Genomic DNA, 16,664 nt, shown 5'->3' on the forward strand with positions numbered 1-16,664 from the left:
ATTAGAGTTACGTTTAAGGTTTAATAAATTTCACCTTTTTGCTTTAAACCAAAGATAGCCTGTTTCTGCTCACAATGTGTTTAAAATTAAACCCTGTTACAATAAGACCAGGTGAAGACAGCAAGAGACCCCCCCTAGGCATCTTGCTCACCTGGTTGTAACAAGCCTCAGCTGGAATCCACTTTAGGAGAGATGTGAGGGCATTGGAGAGAGTGCAGAAAAGATTCACGAGAATGGTTCCAGAGGTGAGGAATTTCAGTTATGAAGATAGATTGGAGAAGTTAGGACTGTTTTCCTTGAAGAGAACGCTGAGAGGGGATTTGATAGAGGTATTCAAAATCATGAGAGGTCTGGACAGAGTTAATAGAGATAAACTGTTCCCACTCGTGAAAGGATCAAGAATGAGAGGGCACAGATTTAAAGTATTTGGTAAGAGAAGCAAAGGTGACATGAGGAAAAACTTTTTCACGCAGTGAGTGGTTAAGGTCTGGAATGCGCTGCCTGAGAACGTGGTGGAGGCAGGTTCAATTGAAGCATTCAAAAGGGAATTAGACAGTTATATGAAAAGGAAGAATGTGCAGAGTTACGGGGAGAAGATGTAAGAATGGAACTGAGGGAATTGCTCTTTCAGAGAGCCAGTGTGGACACGATGGGCCAAATGGCCTCCTTCTGCACTGTAACAAATCTGTGATAAATGCTGTGGCTACAAGAGCAGGTCAGAGGCTGGGAATTCTGCGATGAGCAACTCACCTCCTGCCTCTCCAAAGCCTGTCCACCACCTAAAGGCACAAGTCAGTCAGGAGTGTGATGGAATACTCACCAGTTGCCTGGATGGGTGCAACTGATTGATTGATTGATTGGCACCCCACCCACAAACATTCACTCCCTCAGCCACCGACGCACAGTGGCAGCAGTGTGTACCATCTACAAGATGCACTGCAGCAACACACCAAGGCTCCTTAGACAGCACCTTCCAAACCCACGACCTCTACCAACTAGAAGGACAAGGGCAGCAGATGCATGGGAACAACATCACCGGCAAGTTCCCCTCCAAGTCACACACCATCCTGACTTGGAACTCTGTCGCCGTTCCTTCACTGTCGCTGGGACAAAGTCCTGGGAACTCCCTTCCGAACAGCACTGTGGGTGTACCTACCCCATATGGACTGCAGTGGTTCAAGAAGGCAGATCCCCACCTTCTCAAGGGCATTAAATGCTGGCCTAACCAGTGATGCTCACACCCCATGAATTAATAAATCCCCATTCCCAATGTAATGGGATGGGTAGTGGTGGAGGAATTCCGGGACAATAAGATTGGAGCCAGGAAGTTTGAAAGTGGGTCTTTGAGCAGCTTTGCTCCACACTGGCTTTGAAGCTGCTCTGTTACCAGAGAAACGCACTGACATCACCTCCGGCCAGCTCGAGATTGACAGGAGCAGGCACCAATCAGCAGGGGAGGTGGGCTTACACCCGCCAATCAGCGCAGAGATGGACGAGGCTGACCTCGCGCAGCCGCAGCTGGGACTGACAAAGGCCCTTGGCGAAGCCGTGTTATCAGGTGAGGAGCTCGGATGATCGAGGTGGACACGGCGGGGAGCGACAGGTCAGAGGAGCGCACAGCTTTCGTGGGGGGTGTTGAGGCAGGAGTTGTGAGAGGGGAAATGTCTGGACGCTGGGAGGAGGAGGAGGAGGAGGAGGAGGAGGAGAGGGATGGCCGGGTGGGTGAAATGTCTGAGTGGGGAGGGAGGTGTCCAGTTACTGGGCTCCAGTGGGTACTGAGACTGGGTGGGGAGGGAGGTGTCCAGTTACTGGGCTCCAGTGGGTACTGAGACTGGGTGGGGAGGGAGGTGTCCAGTTACTGGGCTCCAGTGGGTACTGAGACTGGGTGGGGAGGGTTCACTTACTATTCTTTGTGTGTTGAGTCTGTGTTTGCTCCGTGTACCCTCCAGTGTGGGGAGATGTGACCTTGTGTTGTGTTTGCAGAGGGACAGGATGGCGAGACGCACACAGTCACTGTGTCAGACATTACATGGCCTCTTCGCAGTTTATAAACCACCGGGAATTCATTGGAAGCGGCTCCGAGACACTGTGGAAACCAAACTGCTGAAAGGTGCGGCTGTCACATTTACTGTTGGGCAGTGAGGGGGTGGACAGAGAGATAGATGCAGACACGCTGACCCTCTGGCCAGTGGGCCCCTGGCACTGACCTTCCCACCCCCCCCCCCCCCCCCCCCAAGAACTCGGCTGGTGACCCCTGACACTGACTCTTAACCCTGCCGATGACCCCTGACACTGACTCTTATCCCCGCCGATGACCCATGACACTGACCCTTACTCCTGGCTGCTAACCCCAACACTGCCGTTCTCCCCCTTAGCTGGTATAGAACATTTTTCAGGATTTTGAAATATTAATGTAACCAGCGTGGACAGTGATGTGAACTCTCACTAACCATGTGTCCTCTAACCCTGTGGCAGATCTCAATTCATCAGAGCAGCCAGTTATTCGGCAGCAAATCCGGTTTTTGCCAAGCTTCAGTGAGGGCGAGAAGGGGAACGAAATCAGTCTGACTGTGACCCAGCTCCCTGTGCTGGCTGATCACCCACAAGGTAAGGGGCACAGGTAAGGGCATTGAACGCAGCTTGCAATGGACCTGACATGCTTTCAATGAAGGGCAGAGGTAGAAGCCGTGGAGGTTGAATTGAATGCACCCTGCAGTCTCGTAGTACTTAATGCTGGGATGAAGTATAACCTGCAGTATTGAATGCTGGGGTTTGTAGTTTTGCAACATTTAATGTTAGGGTGGAGTGTCTATGCACGATTGCAGTGTTTAATGCTGGGGTTTGTACTATTGTAGTATTTAATGTTGGCGTTTGCACTATTGCAGTATTTAATGCTGGTGAGTATTAACTGTTAATTGCTCTGTTCTAGTTAAAGGCCCTAAATTTGTTGATCTGAAGGTGGGGGCTGGTCATCGCCTGGATTTGCGATCGTCTGGCGTCCTTGGTAAGTGTATGGAGCGGCACTGGCTCTCTATTTTGTTCTAAGCTTCCTTTTTATAGGTGTTTGAAACCAACAGAGTGAAAGAATAATGTACTAACTACTGATAATTCAGTACTTTCTAAGCTAAAAATTTCAGTTATCCAATTACATGAATGAAGAAATTTAACAACACTGCAAAGTGGAAATTTAATCCTGAAACCTGTGGCTGATAAGATGATTTGAATGAAAGTGGACTGTAGTTTGTGAAACATTCTGACAGGGTTTAGACCATTCCTGGATATGAAGTTGATAAATTCCTTGCCCTGCATGTGTATCTCTTCTACATGACCAGTGCTGATTCCAGATGAGTACAGTTCCCTGGGCATTAAATGACTCAATACTACACCAGACTTTGCCTGTGCCCACTGAGTCACTGGGAAAACCTGCATACCTCACTACCCTTTGTGTGAAGAAGTGTTTCTTGACAACACCCCTGAATGCCGGCTCTGATGAAAGGTCATCGACCTGAAAGGTTAACTGTTTCTCTCTCTCAGATGCTGCCAAACCTGAGTATTTCTGGCATTTCCTGTTTTTATTTCTAATTTTAGGGTTATTTCCCCCTTGTCTATCTATGCTATCAAATCCTTTAATCACCTTTAAACATGTTATTTAACACACTAATTGGAATTGAGCAGGTTCATCCTGAGTACATGTTCGATGACGATAGGAAGATTTGATAGGTCAGCCAGTGTGTGCGCAGAGAGAACCGTACGGTTAATGTTTCAGGTCTGGTTCTGATGAGCAGTCATTGATCTGAAGCATTAACTATACCTTCCTCTAGCCATAGAGGGGCTGCCTGACCTGTCGAGTGTTTCCAGCATGTCTCGATTTTAGTTAAGCTGTATTGTAGCAGCTATGGGATTTTGTTGTTTACAGAATAAGAGTCATTGGTTCTACTGATCAAAGGCAATGAGAGAGAGCCCTCCTTCACACAGACAGTGGTTGAACCTGCAATGGGCTCCCGGGAGGGGAGTGGGAGCAGAAACTCCAGGGTCATACAAAAGGCCATTGGGTACTGTGTTGGGTGATTGAGAGTTTGATGGAAGGGTGAGGCAGATGGGCTGAATGGTCACCTGAATCTGTGCATTGTGAAAGTGGCATTTTAATATAGGTTGGTAAATAGTCCATCTCTCCAGGGACAGCCCTGTAGCCTCCACTAGTGCTACAGAGCTCCCACTATTCTGTGCTATTGTAATCATTGCAACTGTACAATTTAGACCCCCCTGAGGTGCTGCCTCCAGTGTGGAACGGCCTTGTAAGCTAGAGCTGAGTTTCTAACAGACTGTGAACTGTTTTATTTCCACAGTGCTTGGGGTTGGGAAAGGAAACCAGCAGCTAACTCATCTCTACAACTCTCACCTGACCAAGGTAATGCTGCTCAGGGCTGTGTGAGAACAGACTTTACCCTGCCCCATACACATCCTGCAGCCTGCCCCACTCCTTCACAACAGATAACACTTTACATTAGCTACTGTCTACTTTTAGCTTGACTGATTAGAGACTCAAGTCATTAGGTCACGGGTTCAAGCCCCACTCCAGAGCCTTGAACCTACAAACCAGGCTGACACTCCAGAGCAGTACTGAGTGAGTGCAGTGCTGTCGGAGGGTCAATACTGAGGGAGCATGGTGCTGTTGGAGGGGCAGTGCTAAGGGCGTGCACGGTGCCGGAGGGGAGTACCATGGGGCTCATCGCACGGAGCCCTGACCCTGCCAAAGCTCCCTGCGTGGCAATCGGGAGCAGGAACTCTGGCTGATTTCTTCCATCATATTCAGCCCATAGATGCTGAGGGCACCTGTATTTCTGTGTGGCTTTTGCTTACTAAGCCTCTATCGATGTCTGTCTGAACCTGTTGGATGGTGACAGTCATTATTCAGCTTTTTTTTTTTTTGATCCGGTTTCTCAGGAATACACTGTAAAAGGCAGCTTTGGAATGGCAACCGAAGACTTTTCCGACACAGGCAGGTTAATCGAGAGAACAACTTACGGTAAGGATGGGAGAGCTGGGGCAGCTCAGCAGGACTGAGTGTCACGGGTTTCCATATACATCTATAAACATTGAGCAGTCAGGCCAATGGGTGAAGGTTAGGGCTCGTAAACCTGATGCCCCAACTCTGGAATAATGAGCAGAAGGACTTCAACGAGCAGATCGAAGGGCTCCCCTCTTTCCCTCTCCTTGTTTGACCACAACGTATTGATTTTTTTAAGCGGATATACTTGCCAATTCAGTGAGTGTTTAACTGTTTACACATTGTAATTATAAAAAAGAGCCAATTGGACAGGTTTTCTTAAGTTTAACAAAGAGGTTAACTTTATTGTACTTAAACCAATCTAAGTAAAAATAATAAAAACGCACTCAAACTTTCACTCACTCACTTAGCATAGAGTGGGGAAGGATAGATTGGTTGACTTAGAGTCCAGAGAAATAAAAGGGGTATACAGTCTGTGGAGGTTGGTGACTCGGCTGCCTTCAGGCTGAATTCAGTGGCCCTGAAGCTTCTGGTTTGAAGAAGTGGACGCTGATTCAGTGGTTCTCCGGGAGACAGCAATGTGGCTGAATTCCTTCGAGAGAGATCTTTACTTTCCAGAAAGTCCTGTAATGTGTAGCTAAAGGAGATTCCTGTCTGTTCTTTGTAGAAAGTTTTCTCACCACAATATCTCCCCCCATCAGGCTTAAGTTATTAAGCACAATGAGTATCAATCGGTGGACAGACTAATACAATCAAACACAAATCAATTAAACCACTGATCACTACAGTCTGCAGCAGGGAATATGCCTCAGTGCTCATGGTCAGCAGGCAGAGTTTGAAGCTTGCAAGGCTTGAGTGGTTCGTTTCCACCGGTTTAATCAGGTTTCCAGCCAGTGGATTAAAAATATCATCGTTTGACCTTGCACATTTTCATGACCCTTATCACAGCTCATAATTCCATCTACCCATCCTCTCAGCATTTCCCTCAATCTTTTCCCTCTTCAGAAACATGACCCATTGCCCTGTTTTCTTGGACAGCCTCAAGTCAGTTCTCTGTGCCTGAAATTCACCTTGCCTTCCCATCCATTTAAGTGTGTGTTCCTCATTTGGTGTTTGAATGATCTCAGTTGGTATGCTGTCCCTTGTCTGGATTTAATTGATTTTTTTGTAGCCCGTCATGTTGGTGGTGGTTCTCTAGCCACAGTGAGGAGCCCTCCGTTGAGGAATTAATTCCAGATCTATTGTAACATTGCATTTGTTACTGTGAAGTCAGGTCTGAAATCCTGTTTCCTGAATGATCCCATCTAAAGGCTCTAATACATGATGGGGTACAGCCACTGCCTGTGCAACCTCACCAAGTGTCAGCCAGCTGTTAAACTGTGGGTGGCATTACCTGACCTGATCCTGCCCTCACACAGCAGTGGAACAGTGGTGAATACTGGAAACCCTCCCCTAGACAGGGGCACTGCAGCCACTTACAGCTATCCAGCTCCTGTCTCAGCTAAGGGTGACCAGCACAGCCCAAAGCCAGTGCTCTTCTGGCCTGTGTAGCTCACCACATCAGGTGGGATGTGTGCCCCCTCCCACCTGCTGAACCTTTGGGGGCTGTTCCTCAGGGGAGTGATTGGGATGGTTGGTGGAGGCCCTGCTGCTCCCTGTGGGAGCCTCAGTTTTGGTCTATACTGAGACTCTAATTGTTATGTTACAGATCACATCACATTGGACAGGGTGGAGCGCATCATTGCTGTGATCCAGGGCAGCCACCAGAGAGCCATGTTAACGTATGTATGTGAACCAGAGTGCAGAGGGAGCAAGGGAGGGAAACCCAAATGGTGTATCTTACCACAGTGAGGAAAGTTCTAAAAGGTCATTGAGCATAGCAGTGGAAATCATAGAATAATGCAGCACAGAAGGAGGTCATTTGACCAATTGTGCCTGCGCTGGCTCTTTGAAGGAACTATCCTATTCGTCCCGAACCCCTTCTCTTTCCTCATAGCCCTGCTTATTTCTCCTTTTCAAGTATTTATCCAATTCCCTTTTGAAAGTTACTTTTTGATCATCTTCCGTTGCCATTTCAGGCGTTGCATTCCCAATCACAACTCACTGCATCAAAAAATTCTCATCTTCCTGCTGAATATTTTGTCAATTACCTTCAGTCTGTGTCCTCTGTCTACTAGTTACCTTCCTGTCAGTGGAAACAGTTTCTCCTCTATCAAAACCCTTTATAATTTAGAACATTAGATTTTTCATTCACCTTCTCTGCTCTAAGTTTCTTCAGTCTCTGGAGCAAATTGAAATCTGAGGTATTTAGAAAGTAGGAATTAAGTAAAAACATTTCAGTTAACATCCCTATAAAATAAAGTGACGTTCGCACAAGAAGCAGCCAACTGGTGAGTCTTTATGGTCTTAAGTTTAATAGTCTAATAAATAGAAGCATGGGCAGGGCACCTCAGTCTCATGGAGTGCACGTCCTCTTCCATGTGGGAACTCCAGGATACTTCTCGTGTCCTAGACAACCACATGTGTAGGGAATGTTGTCAGCTGCAGCAGCTCAAGCTCCTGGTTTCGGAGCCTGAGGAGCAACTGACATCACTGCACTGTCTCAATGAGGCTGAGAGTTTTGTGGATAACACGTTTATAGATGTGGTCACCCTGCAGCTTCAGGGTACGGAGGCAGAGAGGTGACCGCCAGGTGGTCAAGGAGGACCAAACAAATTGCAGGAATCCCCTAAGTTCATCTCACTCTCCAACCAGTATTCTGTTTTGAAAGTTGGTGAAAGTAATGGCTCCTGTAGGGAGTGCAGCCAAAGTCTAGTCATCACGGCCGGCTCAGCTGTACAGAGGCGGTGGGGTGGGGGGGTGCTGGTGAAAGGCAGGTGGTAGAAGGAAGATTGGAAAAGCAATAGTGGGAGTGGGGTGGGGGAGGTGGCGGGTGGTAGAAGGAAGATTGGAAAAGCAATAGTGATAGGCGATTTGATTAATTAGGGGAACAGACATGTTTGCAGCCACAGAAACACATGAATCCAGGATGGTATGTTGCCTCCCTAGTGCCAGGGTCCAGGATGTCAGAGTGGCTACAGAACATTTTGGGGAGGTGGTGGTGAACAACCAACGGTCGTGGTCCATGTTGGTACCAATGACCTAGAAAAGGAAGGATGAGTTCCTGCAGGCAGAGTTTAGGGAGCTAGGAAGGAAACTAGCAAGCAGCATGTCAAAGGCCGTAATCTCTGGATTTCTCCTGGTACCAGGCACTAGTGAGTACAGAAGTAGAAGGATAGAGCAGATGAATGTGTGGCTGGAGAGATGGTGCAAGAGGGGAGGACTTTAGATTCCTGGGACGTTGAGACCAGTTCTGGGGGAGATGGGCCCTGTACAGGCTGGACGGGTTGCACCTGAACAGAGCTGCGACAAATGTCCTTGCTGGGCGATTTGCTACTGCTTTTGGGGAGGGTTTAAACTAACTTGGCAGGGGGATGGGAAACGGGGGGTAATTTTCGAGAGGATAAACAAGATGCACGAGAATTGGGAGAAACAGATAGCACTAGAGTAGGAGATGGGAATGTAATAAGGTCTAAATTAGATTTACAGTACATGTATGTGAAGGCATGGAATGTGGTAAATAAGGTTGGTGAGCTGCAGGCGCAGGTAGCCACGTGGAAATGTGGCAATGGAGATCTGGCTCAAAACGGGCAGGACTGGGGACTGAATATTTCTGGATAACGACGTATTCATGAAAGATAGGGAAGGGAAGAAAGGAGGAGGGGTAGCTGTGTTGAAAACATTACAGTGCTGGAGAGAGGGGATGTCCGAGAGGGGTCAAGGACAGAATCTATTTGGTTCGAGCTAAGAAACAATAGAAGTATTATTATACTATTAGCTGTATTCTGTAGGCCACCAACTAGTGGGAAAGATATAGAGGAATAAATTTCCAATAAAATTACAGAAAGGTACAAGAATTATAAAGTAGTTATAATGAGGGACTTTAATGACCCTAATATAGTCGGGGATAGTAATAGTGTAAAGGGCCAAGTGTTTCTGAAGTGTGTGTGAAGTCTCTAGATCAGTATGCCTGTGGCCCAATGGAAAGGAGGCATTGCTGGATCTGGTTCTGGGAAATGAGATGGGTCAAGTGTCAGTCAGGGAACATTTAGGGGACAGTGATCATAGCATTATAAGGTTTAGGTTGGCTATGGAAAAGGACAAGAAGCAATCCAGAATAAAAATAATTAATTGGGGGAGGGCCAACTTTAGTGGGGTGAGAACGGATCTGCCCAGGTAAAATGGAATCAAAGATTGGCAGACAAAACTGTAACAGAATAATGGGCTGCCTTCAAAGAGGAGATAGTTTGGATACAGTCCCACAAGAGGAATAAATAGGGCACCCAAAGCCAGAGCTCTAATAGAGAGTAAGATGAAGCAGAAAAAGGGTGCATCTGACAGATGTCAGGTGCATAATACAATTGAGAACCAACCTGAATATAGAAAGTTCAAAGGGGGAAGTGAAAAAAAGAGACAGAGTATGAGAAGGGACTGGCAACCAACATAAAAGGGAATCCAAAAGTCTTTTATAGACATAGATCTGTTAAGGGCCAATCGTGCTCAGCTAACTTGATTGAATTTTTTTGATGAGGGTAATGCGGTTGGTGTGGTGTACATGGACTTCCAAAGGCATTTGATAAACACCAACATAACAGGCAAAGATAGAGCCCGTGGAATAAAAGGGAAAGTGGCAGCATGGATATGACGTTGGCTGAGTGACAGGAAACAGAGAGTCATTGTGAACAGTTTTTGGACTGCAGCGATAGTGAGGTTCCCTCGGGCTCGGTGTTAGGACCCCTGCTTTTCTTGATATATGTTAAGGACCTAGACTTGGGTGTACAGGGCTGAGTTTCAAAATTTGCAGATGAGACAAAATTCGGAACGGCCGGACAGGTGGCCAATGAAATTTAATGAAAAATGTGAAGTAATGCACTTTTTTAGGAAGAATGAGAAAAGGAAATATAAATTAAAGGATATAATTCTAAAGAGGGACCTGGGAGTGAGTATATGTGCACAAATCATTGAAGGTGGCAGGGCAGGTTGAGAAAGTGGTTAAAAAGGCATGAGATCCTGGGCTTTATAAATAGAAGCATTGAGTACAAAAGCAAGGAAGTTATGATGAACCTGTATAAAACACTGGTTTGACCTCAACTGGAGTATTGTCCAATTCTGGGCACCATACTTATGAAGGATGTGAAGGCATTCAAGAGGGTGCAGAGAAGATTTGAGAAATGTTCCAGGGATGAGGGATGTTACATGGATAGATTGGAGAAGTTGGGGCTGTTCTCTTTAGGGAAGAGAAGGTTGAGAGAAATTTGATAAAATCATAGGGGACTGAACAGAGTAAATGGGGAGAAAGTGTTCCCATTGGCGGAAGGGTCGAGAACCAGAGGACAGTGATTGGCAAAAGAAGCAATGGCTTCTGAGGAAAAGCTTTTTTACTCGGAGTGGTTAGGATCTGGAATGCATGGCCTGAGTATGGTGGAGGCAGATTCAATTTAGGCCTTCAAAAGAGAATTGGATAATTATCTATCTAAAAAGAAAAAAGTTGTAGGCTGCGAGGAAAAAGCGGGGAAGTGGGACTAGGTGAATTGCTGTTGCAGAGAGTCGGCAGAGACACGATAAGCCAAATGGCCTTGTGCTGTAATTCCATGATTCCACATAACTGAAGTCCCTTACCCATGGTACCATTCTGAATGAAGCAGGAGGTGGGGAGAGCACTTGTTGTGGGGCGTGTAGTGTCAGGTCCTTGGTTTGGGATCCTGGTTTATTTCTTCCCCCGCAGTTATTCAGGGGCACTGAGTCCAGGTGTATCTCCCTGCCACTGCCTGGCTGACACCAGCTGATGCAGCACAGGGTGTAAAGCTGTGGCCCCTGCTTATTGGGAGAAGTTCATTGTCAGCAGATGAACTAAAGGGTGGGGCTGAGACTGGAGATGCAAGAATTGGTTTTGTGGAAGGCATCCCAGCCCATCAATGAGAGACTCGAGGTCAGTGGAAGTGTCATGTGTGCCAGTTGTTGACCGTGCTTAGGCCATGGTGGCAGTGTGTGCTGGGTCAGTGGCGGTGTGCACTGGGGATGGTGGCAGTGCATGTCAGATGTGGGTCGCAGTGTGCATTGGAGATGGTGCCAATATGCTTTGGGGTCAGTGGCAGTGTGTCAGGTGTGGCTGCCAATGTGCAGTGGTTGCCAGTGGGCACTGGGATTCATGGCAGTGTGGGCGCTAGTGTGCACTGGGGTTTGTGGTGGTGCATGCTGGGCAAGTGCCAGTGTGTGCTAGGGTTGTGGCATTGCATGCCGTATTGGGCATCTGCATATGCTGGAGTTTAGATTAGATTAGAGATACAGCACTGAAACAGGCCCTTCGGCCCACCGAGTCTGTGCCGACCATCAACCACCCATTTATACTAATCCTACACTAATCCCATATTCCTACCAAACATCCCCACCTGCCCATGTATTTCCCTACCACCTACCTATACTAGTGACAATTTATAATGGCCAATTTACCTACCAACCTGCAAGTCTTTTGGCTTGTGGGAGGAAACCGGAGCACCCGGAGAAAACCCACGCAGACACAGGGAGAACTTGCAAACTCCACACAGGCAGTACCCAGAATCGAACCCAGGTCCCTGGAGCTGTGAGGCTGCGGTGCTAACCACTGCGCCACTGTGCCGCCCTCATGTTCATGCCGATGGTTTCATGGGTGTGGGCGCCAGTGTGTGCTGGGGTTTATTGCGGGGTGCTGGTGCAGGTGGCAATGCATGCTGTTGTGCGCACCAGTGTGTGCAATGGGCGCCAGTGTATGCAGACCGTGCAGTATAATGAGTTGGTTGCGTTAACGATTGCTCTCTAACTGCAGTAACTTTTTCCTGTTCCAGGTATTCTGGTGTTGACTTGAAAAGCCAGGAGGCTTATGAGCTTGCGTCTCGGGGGCTGTTACGGCCGTTGCACAAATCCCCTCCGCTCATTACTGCCATTCGATGTGTGCACTTCTCCCCTCCAAGCTTCACACTGGGTACGTCAGTACAACTGGATACACTCCACTGAGTGAGGGGACCGAGGTGGCTCATGACATCTCTCCTGCATTTCTCTCTCTGTTTATTTTTCATGTTGTTTGAATCTCAGAAGCATTTCCTTCCTGCCCTGAATGCGCAGACTGCTCTTGGATTACAGGTCCCATACCCAACCTTCATGGGTGAATGTCGACATACGATTTGACCGCAGAGCCCATCCTCTCCTCACCCATTCGCTAAGGCAGCAGCACAGACCAATTATGTCCCATCTGTTGCCATCCCCATCTGTGATCAGCTTAGCATACGGTGCCACCTAATCCCTGAGTACGAAAGGGCTGTGTCACACCAGGAGATCAGAGGCCGGATGTAAAGGAGCAGAATCAGGACAAACTAGGAGAAATCAAAAAGTGATGTCTCAATCAACAGAGACGGAGAAAAAGCACATCCTGTTTTTCTCTCCACAGATGCTGCTTTGACCTGCTGTGTATTTCCAGCATTTTCTGTTTTTATTTTAGATTTCCAGCATCTGCATTATTTTGTTTTTGTATTTGAGATTATGAGGAGATTTGATAGAGGTGTTCAAAATCATGAGTGGTCTGGAACAGAGTAGATAGGAAGAAACTGTTCCCATTGGCCGAAGGGTCAAGAACCAGAGGACACCAATTTTAGATGACTGGCAAAAGAAGCAATGGTAACACGAGGAAAACCTTTACTGCCTGAGAATGTGGTGGAGGCAGATTCAATAGAAGGCTTCAAAAGAGAACTAGCTAATTATCTGAAGAGCAAGAAACTTACAGGGCTATGGGGAAAAGGCAGGAGAGAGAGCCGGCATGGACATGACAGGACGAATGGCCTCCTTCTGTGCTTTAAGCATTCTATGATCCTCAACTCAGCATAGACTAAGTGTTTGGCCTCGCCTCTTCTACAACAGGGCATTGATGCTCCATGCTGACTCCACCCCATGTACGTCAACGTTATCCCACCATGGGACCTCTGACTTTAACTCTGAGCTCCCTTCTATTGTCTCCTAGCTATTTGCTGCTTATAATTGCTATATATCCTGGCCTATGTAACTCGAGTTTCCATGTTCATTTGTGTGCGCATTTTGGCTGCCACTCCGGACCCGAGCCCATCACTTCCATTTTTTTCTCCTTTTTTCTTTTCACCCCTCCTAGACCCCTCTCCTATCATCATGCCTCCTTATGTTTCTCCCCTACCAGGTGTTCTGCTCTCCCAAATCCCTAACCGTTCAGTACTCAACTTTCCCGCTCTCCCGCAGGTGTCCCAGGCTTGACTCACTCTCGGATAAGTCCACAGCTTCCTTCTGTGCCTATCACATCATCCTCTGAAGGGCCCATTGAGACAATTGTTGCTGCCTCCTCACTAGCAGCAACCCCAACTACCCCATCCTACTCTCCCTGAGCTACCCGCCTAACATGACTGCTGGGGGTTGATCTTGTCAATCTCCACTCCTCCCACTGCTGGCCCAGCGGACTCTGCCAGTGAATCATCTTTCACTGCTCCTCTGCATCTTCCTCCAGAATATCCATTCACTTGTGAACTAGGCCATTGACGTCCATGAGCTTATTGGTGGGTGATTGCATCGACATTGTGGCTGTAACGGAAACCTGGCTGAGGAGTGATGACACCTTCCACCTAAATGAAGCCTCCTCACCTGGCTATACCTTCCACTGTTTGCCCCGCCCAGACCATCACATTGGCAATGTGTTTATCACCAAATCCCACCTTGGCCTCACCCCCTACTCCCGATGGCACTTCTTCCTTTGAGCATCTGACCTTGTTCTACACCTCACATTCACAATCATCCTTCTCTACCACCCATCCAAGTACGTCAAAACTGTTCTCTCATATATTCATTACTTTCCTCCCTCAGCCTGTGCTGAACAACCTCTTCTCCTTGGTGATTTCAACCTCCCATCTCAACTCATCATGATGTTTCTCCGGAGTTCACTGCCCCCTTAATCACTTGCTGCATGTAAATGCCTCAATCCATATTCACCATCATGCCCTCGACCTTGCCATATCACATGGCCTCACTGCTTCTGTCATATCAATCACACTTAAAGCCACCTCTGATCACTCCTTGTATCACTTTATTTCAATCTACTCTCAACCCCTTTCCCCTCCCAACTCATATCTCCTGTGTTTCCCACCACCCCCCTGCGAAAAACTCTCCCAATTCACTTGCAGAATTCCAACTGTTTAGCCTTTGACCCTCTTAGCTGAAGAAATGCAGCAATGAATATGCTCAACCACACCCAAATCTCCAGATTTGAAACCCTCGTCCCCACTAAAACCATTACTCTCTTCCACCTTGATCATTTCCCCCTGGTATGGCTGTCTTCTCTGTTCCCTTAAGTCCAAGGGACATAGACTTGAAAGGATATGGCGGACAACTGGTTTAGCCATCCACCGCCAGATCTAACTGAACCACATAAAACACCATCAGGTCCTGCTCTATTCTACTAAAATTTCTCCCTATTCCAGCATCATACTCGAATTCAAAAATAACCACTGACTACTTTTCTCTAATGTAAACCATTTTTTAAAACTGTCTCCTCCACCCTCATTGCCAATAAGTGCGAGGAGCTCATGGACTTCTTTGTCACTAAGACAGAGACCATCCAATCAACTATCTCTGCCACTTCCTTCCCCTAGCCAACTGGGTCAAACTATCTCTAATGCTTCCACCCGCCCTAGCCCTAAACTCTCATCTTTCTCTAGTTTCTCTCTGATCAGAACACCTGATGAAAGGTCACAGACCTGAAACATTAACTGTTTCTCTCTCCACAGATGCTGCCTGACCTGCTGAGTATTTCCAGCAGTTTGTTTTTATCACTTGCAATAGTTTCTCTTCCCACTCTTGCATCGTTACCTCTGGTGTCCCCCAAGGATCTATCCTTGGTCTCCTTCTATTTCTCATCTAGATACTGCCTCTTGGTAGTTTATTATTAGTTTTCACATGTATGCTGATGACACCAGCTCTACCTCACTACCTCCTCTCGCGACTCCTCTGCTGTCCCCCAATTGTCAGACTGCTTGTCTAACATCCAGTCTTGGATGTGCAGAACTTTCCTACAACTAAGGAAGATTGAAGTCGTTGTCTCCGTCCCTGCCACAAACTCTGTTCCTTGCTACCAAATCCATCCCACTCCCTGGCAACAGTCTGAGACTAAACCAGACTGTTCACAATCTCGGTGTCATTTTTGACCCCAAGATGAGCTTCCAAGCTCATTTTGTTCCTCTAACATCGCCTGATTCCACTTCTGCCTCAGCTCATCTGCTGATGCCCTCATTTGTGCCTTTGTTATTGCTAGACTTGACTATTCCAGTGCACTCCTGGTTGGTCTCCCACATTCTACCCTCTTTTAAGCTTGAAGTCATCTCAGCTGTGCTACCTGTGCCCTTACTCGCACCAAGTCCTGTCACCCTGAGCTCACTAACCTACACTGGCTCCCAGATGAGTAATGTCTCGATTTTAAAATTCTCATTGTTTTCAAATCCCTCCATGGCCTCACCCGTCCCTATCTCTAATCTCCTCCAGCCGCACAACTCTCCGAGATATCTGCGTTCCTCCAATTCTGGCCCCTTGAGCATCCCTGAATTGTTCTAACAATGGTGGCTGTGCTTTCAGCTGCAGATGCACTAAGTTCTGGAATACCTTCCCTACGTGTCTCTGCTTCTCTTTCCTCCTTTAAGACACTGTTTAAAATCTATCTACTTGACCAAGCTTTTGATCATCTGCCCTGATATTGTTTTATATGGTTTGCTGTCTAATTTTGCTTTATAATGCTCCTGTGAAACATTTTGGGGCATTTTATGTACAGCATGATATCCATATAAGTTGATGGTGATGAATGTTACTCTTTTTCCCAGAGATCCAGTGCCTGCACGAGACCCAGCAGTACCTGCGAAAGGTTGTCCATGAGATGGGTTTGGAGCTGAAGTCATCAGCTGTGTGCACCCATGTGCGACGCACACGTGATGGGATTTTCACACTGGAGGATGCATTGATCAGGACACAATGGGACTTGCAGAGTATACAGGCCGCAGTCCGAGCCAGCCGGTCTAAAGTGGAAGTCCAACTCCGAGAGGACAGCTGGAGGCACGTGGCCATCTCTGCGGAAGACATACCCCCTGGGGTAAAAGACAGGGTCTTGGAGAGGAGGATAGAGTATCCAGGGCCCTGACATAGAGCCCTCTTCTAGGCTGCATTCTCTACACAGTGGTTATATGGATTTGACTGTTCCTTCCTGTATGTTTACTGAAGGAGAAATCGATCAGGCTGATTTTAAATGGGAACTGCAGGATTTGTGTACAAGCAACCATATGCCAAGACAATATTTTTAAAAAAGCAATCACTATTTTGAAATATTAGATGTGTAAATCTCAACTCGTGTGTTGAAGCAATAAACCGACAGAAGTAAAGGTATTAGTGAGCGGGTGAGACAGATTGCTCTACCCCAGTAAACCCTGCAGATGGCAGTCTGAAACCAACAGCCAGGGAAAGTCAGTGATTGTATTCATTGGTGACCAGCATTGAAATAAACTGATATAATTTTTTCTCCAGCAGTCTTTAA

The 16,664-nt window shown here is 47.1% G+C and overlaps 1 protein-coding gene across 2 annotated transcripts; it reads left to right on the top strand.

Annotated features, from left to right (window-relative positions):
• The first annotated feature begins 1,490 nt into the window (after positions 1-1,490).
• On the top strand, positions 1,491-16,653 carry trub2 (TruB pseudouridine (psi) synthase family member 2). 2 transcript variants are annotated; one of them, XM_068012823.1, is made up of 9 exons: positions 1,491-1,558; positions 1,984-2,110; positions 2,476-2,607; positions 2,930-3,004; positions 4,347-4,408; positions 4,945-5,026; positions 6,717-6,789; positions 11,929-12,065; positions 15,961-16,653. In XM_068012823.1, the coding sequence occupies exons 2-9, from the start codon at positions 1,993-1,995 to the stop codon at positions 16,272-16,274; spliced, it is 993 nt and encodes a 330-aa protein (XP_067868924.1). In that variant the 5' UTR covers positions 1,491-1,558; positions 1,984-1,992; the 3' UTR covers positions 16,275-16,653. The 2 variants fall into 2 exon arrangements, with proteins under 2 accessions (XP_067868924.1, XP_067868923.1); XM_068012822.1 differs by having other exon boundaries at positions 1,518-1,603.
• The last annotated feature ends 11 nt before the right edge of the window (positions 16,654-16,664 follow it).

The sequence above is a fragment of the Heterodontus francisci genome, chromosome 32 (genome assembly GCF_036365525.1).
Source record: "Heterodontus francisci isolate sHetFra1 chromosome 32, sHetFra1.hap1, whole genome shotgun sequence".
NCBI classification, from domain to species: domain Eukaryota; kingdom Metazoa; phylum Chordata; class Chondrichthyes; order Heterodontiformes; family Heterodontidae; genus Heterodontus; species Heterodontus francisci.

Bases quoted from the DNA above. Each gene is read 5' to 3' on its own strand.
- trub2 (XM_068012823.1), top strand. From the start codon at position 1,993: ATGGCGAGACGCACACAGTCACTGTGTCAGACATTACATGGCCTCTTC. The intron at 4,409-4,944 runs GTAATGCTGCTC...CCGGTTTCTCAG, and splicing joins ACAACTCTCACCTGACCAAG to GAATACACTGTAAAAGGCAG. The intron at 5,027-6,716 runs GTAAGGATGGGA...GTTATGTTACAG, and splicing joins AATCGAGAGAACAACTTACG to ATCACATCACATTGGACAGG.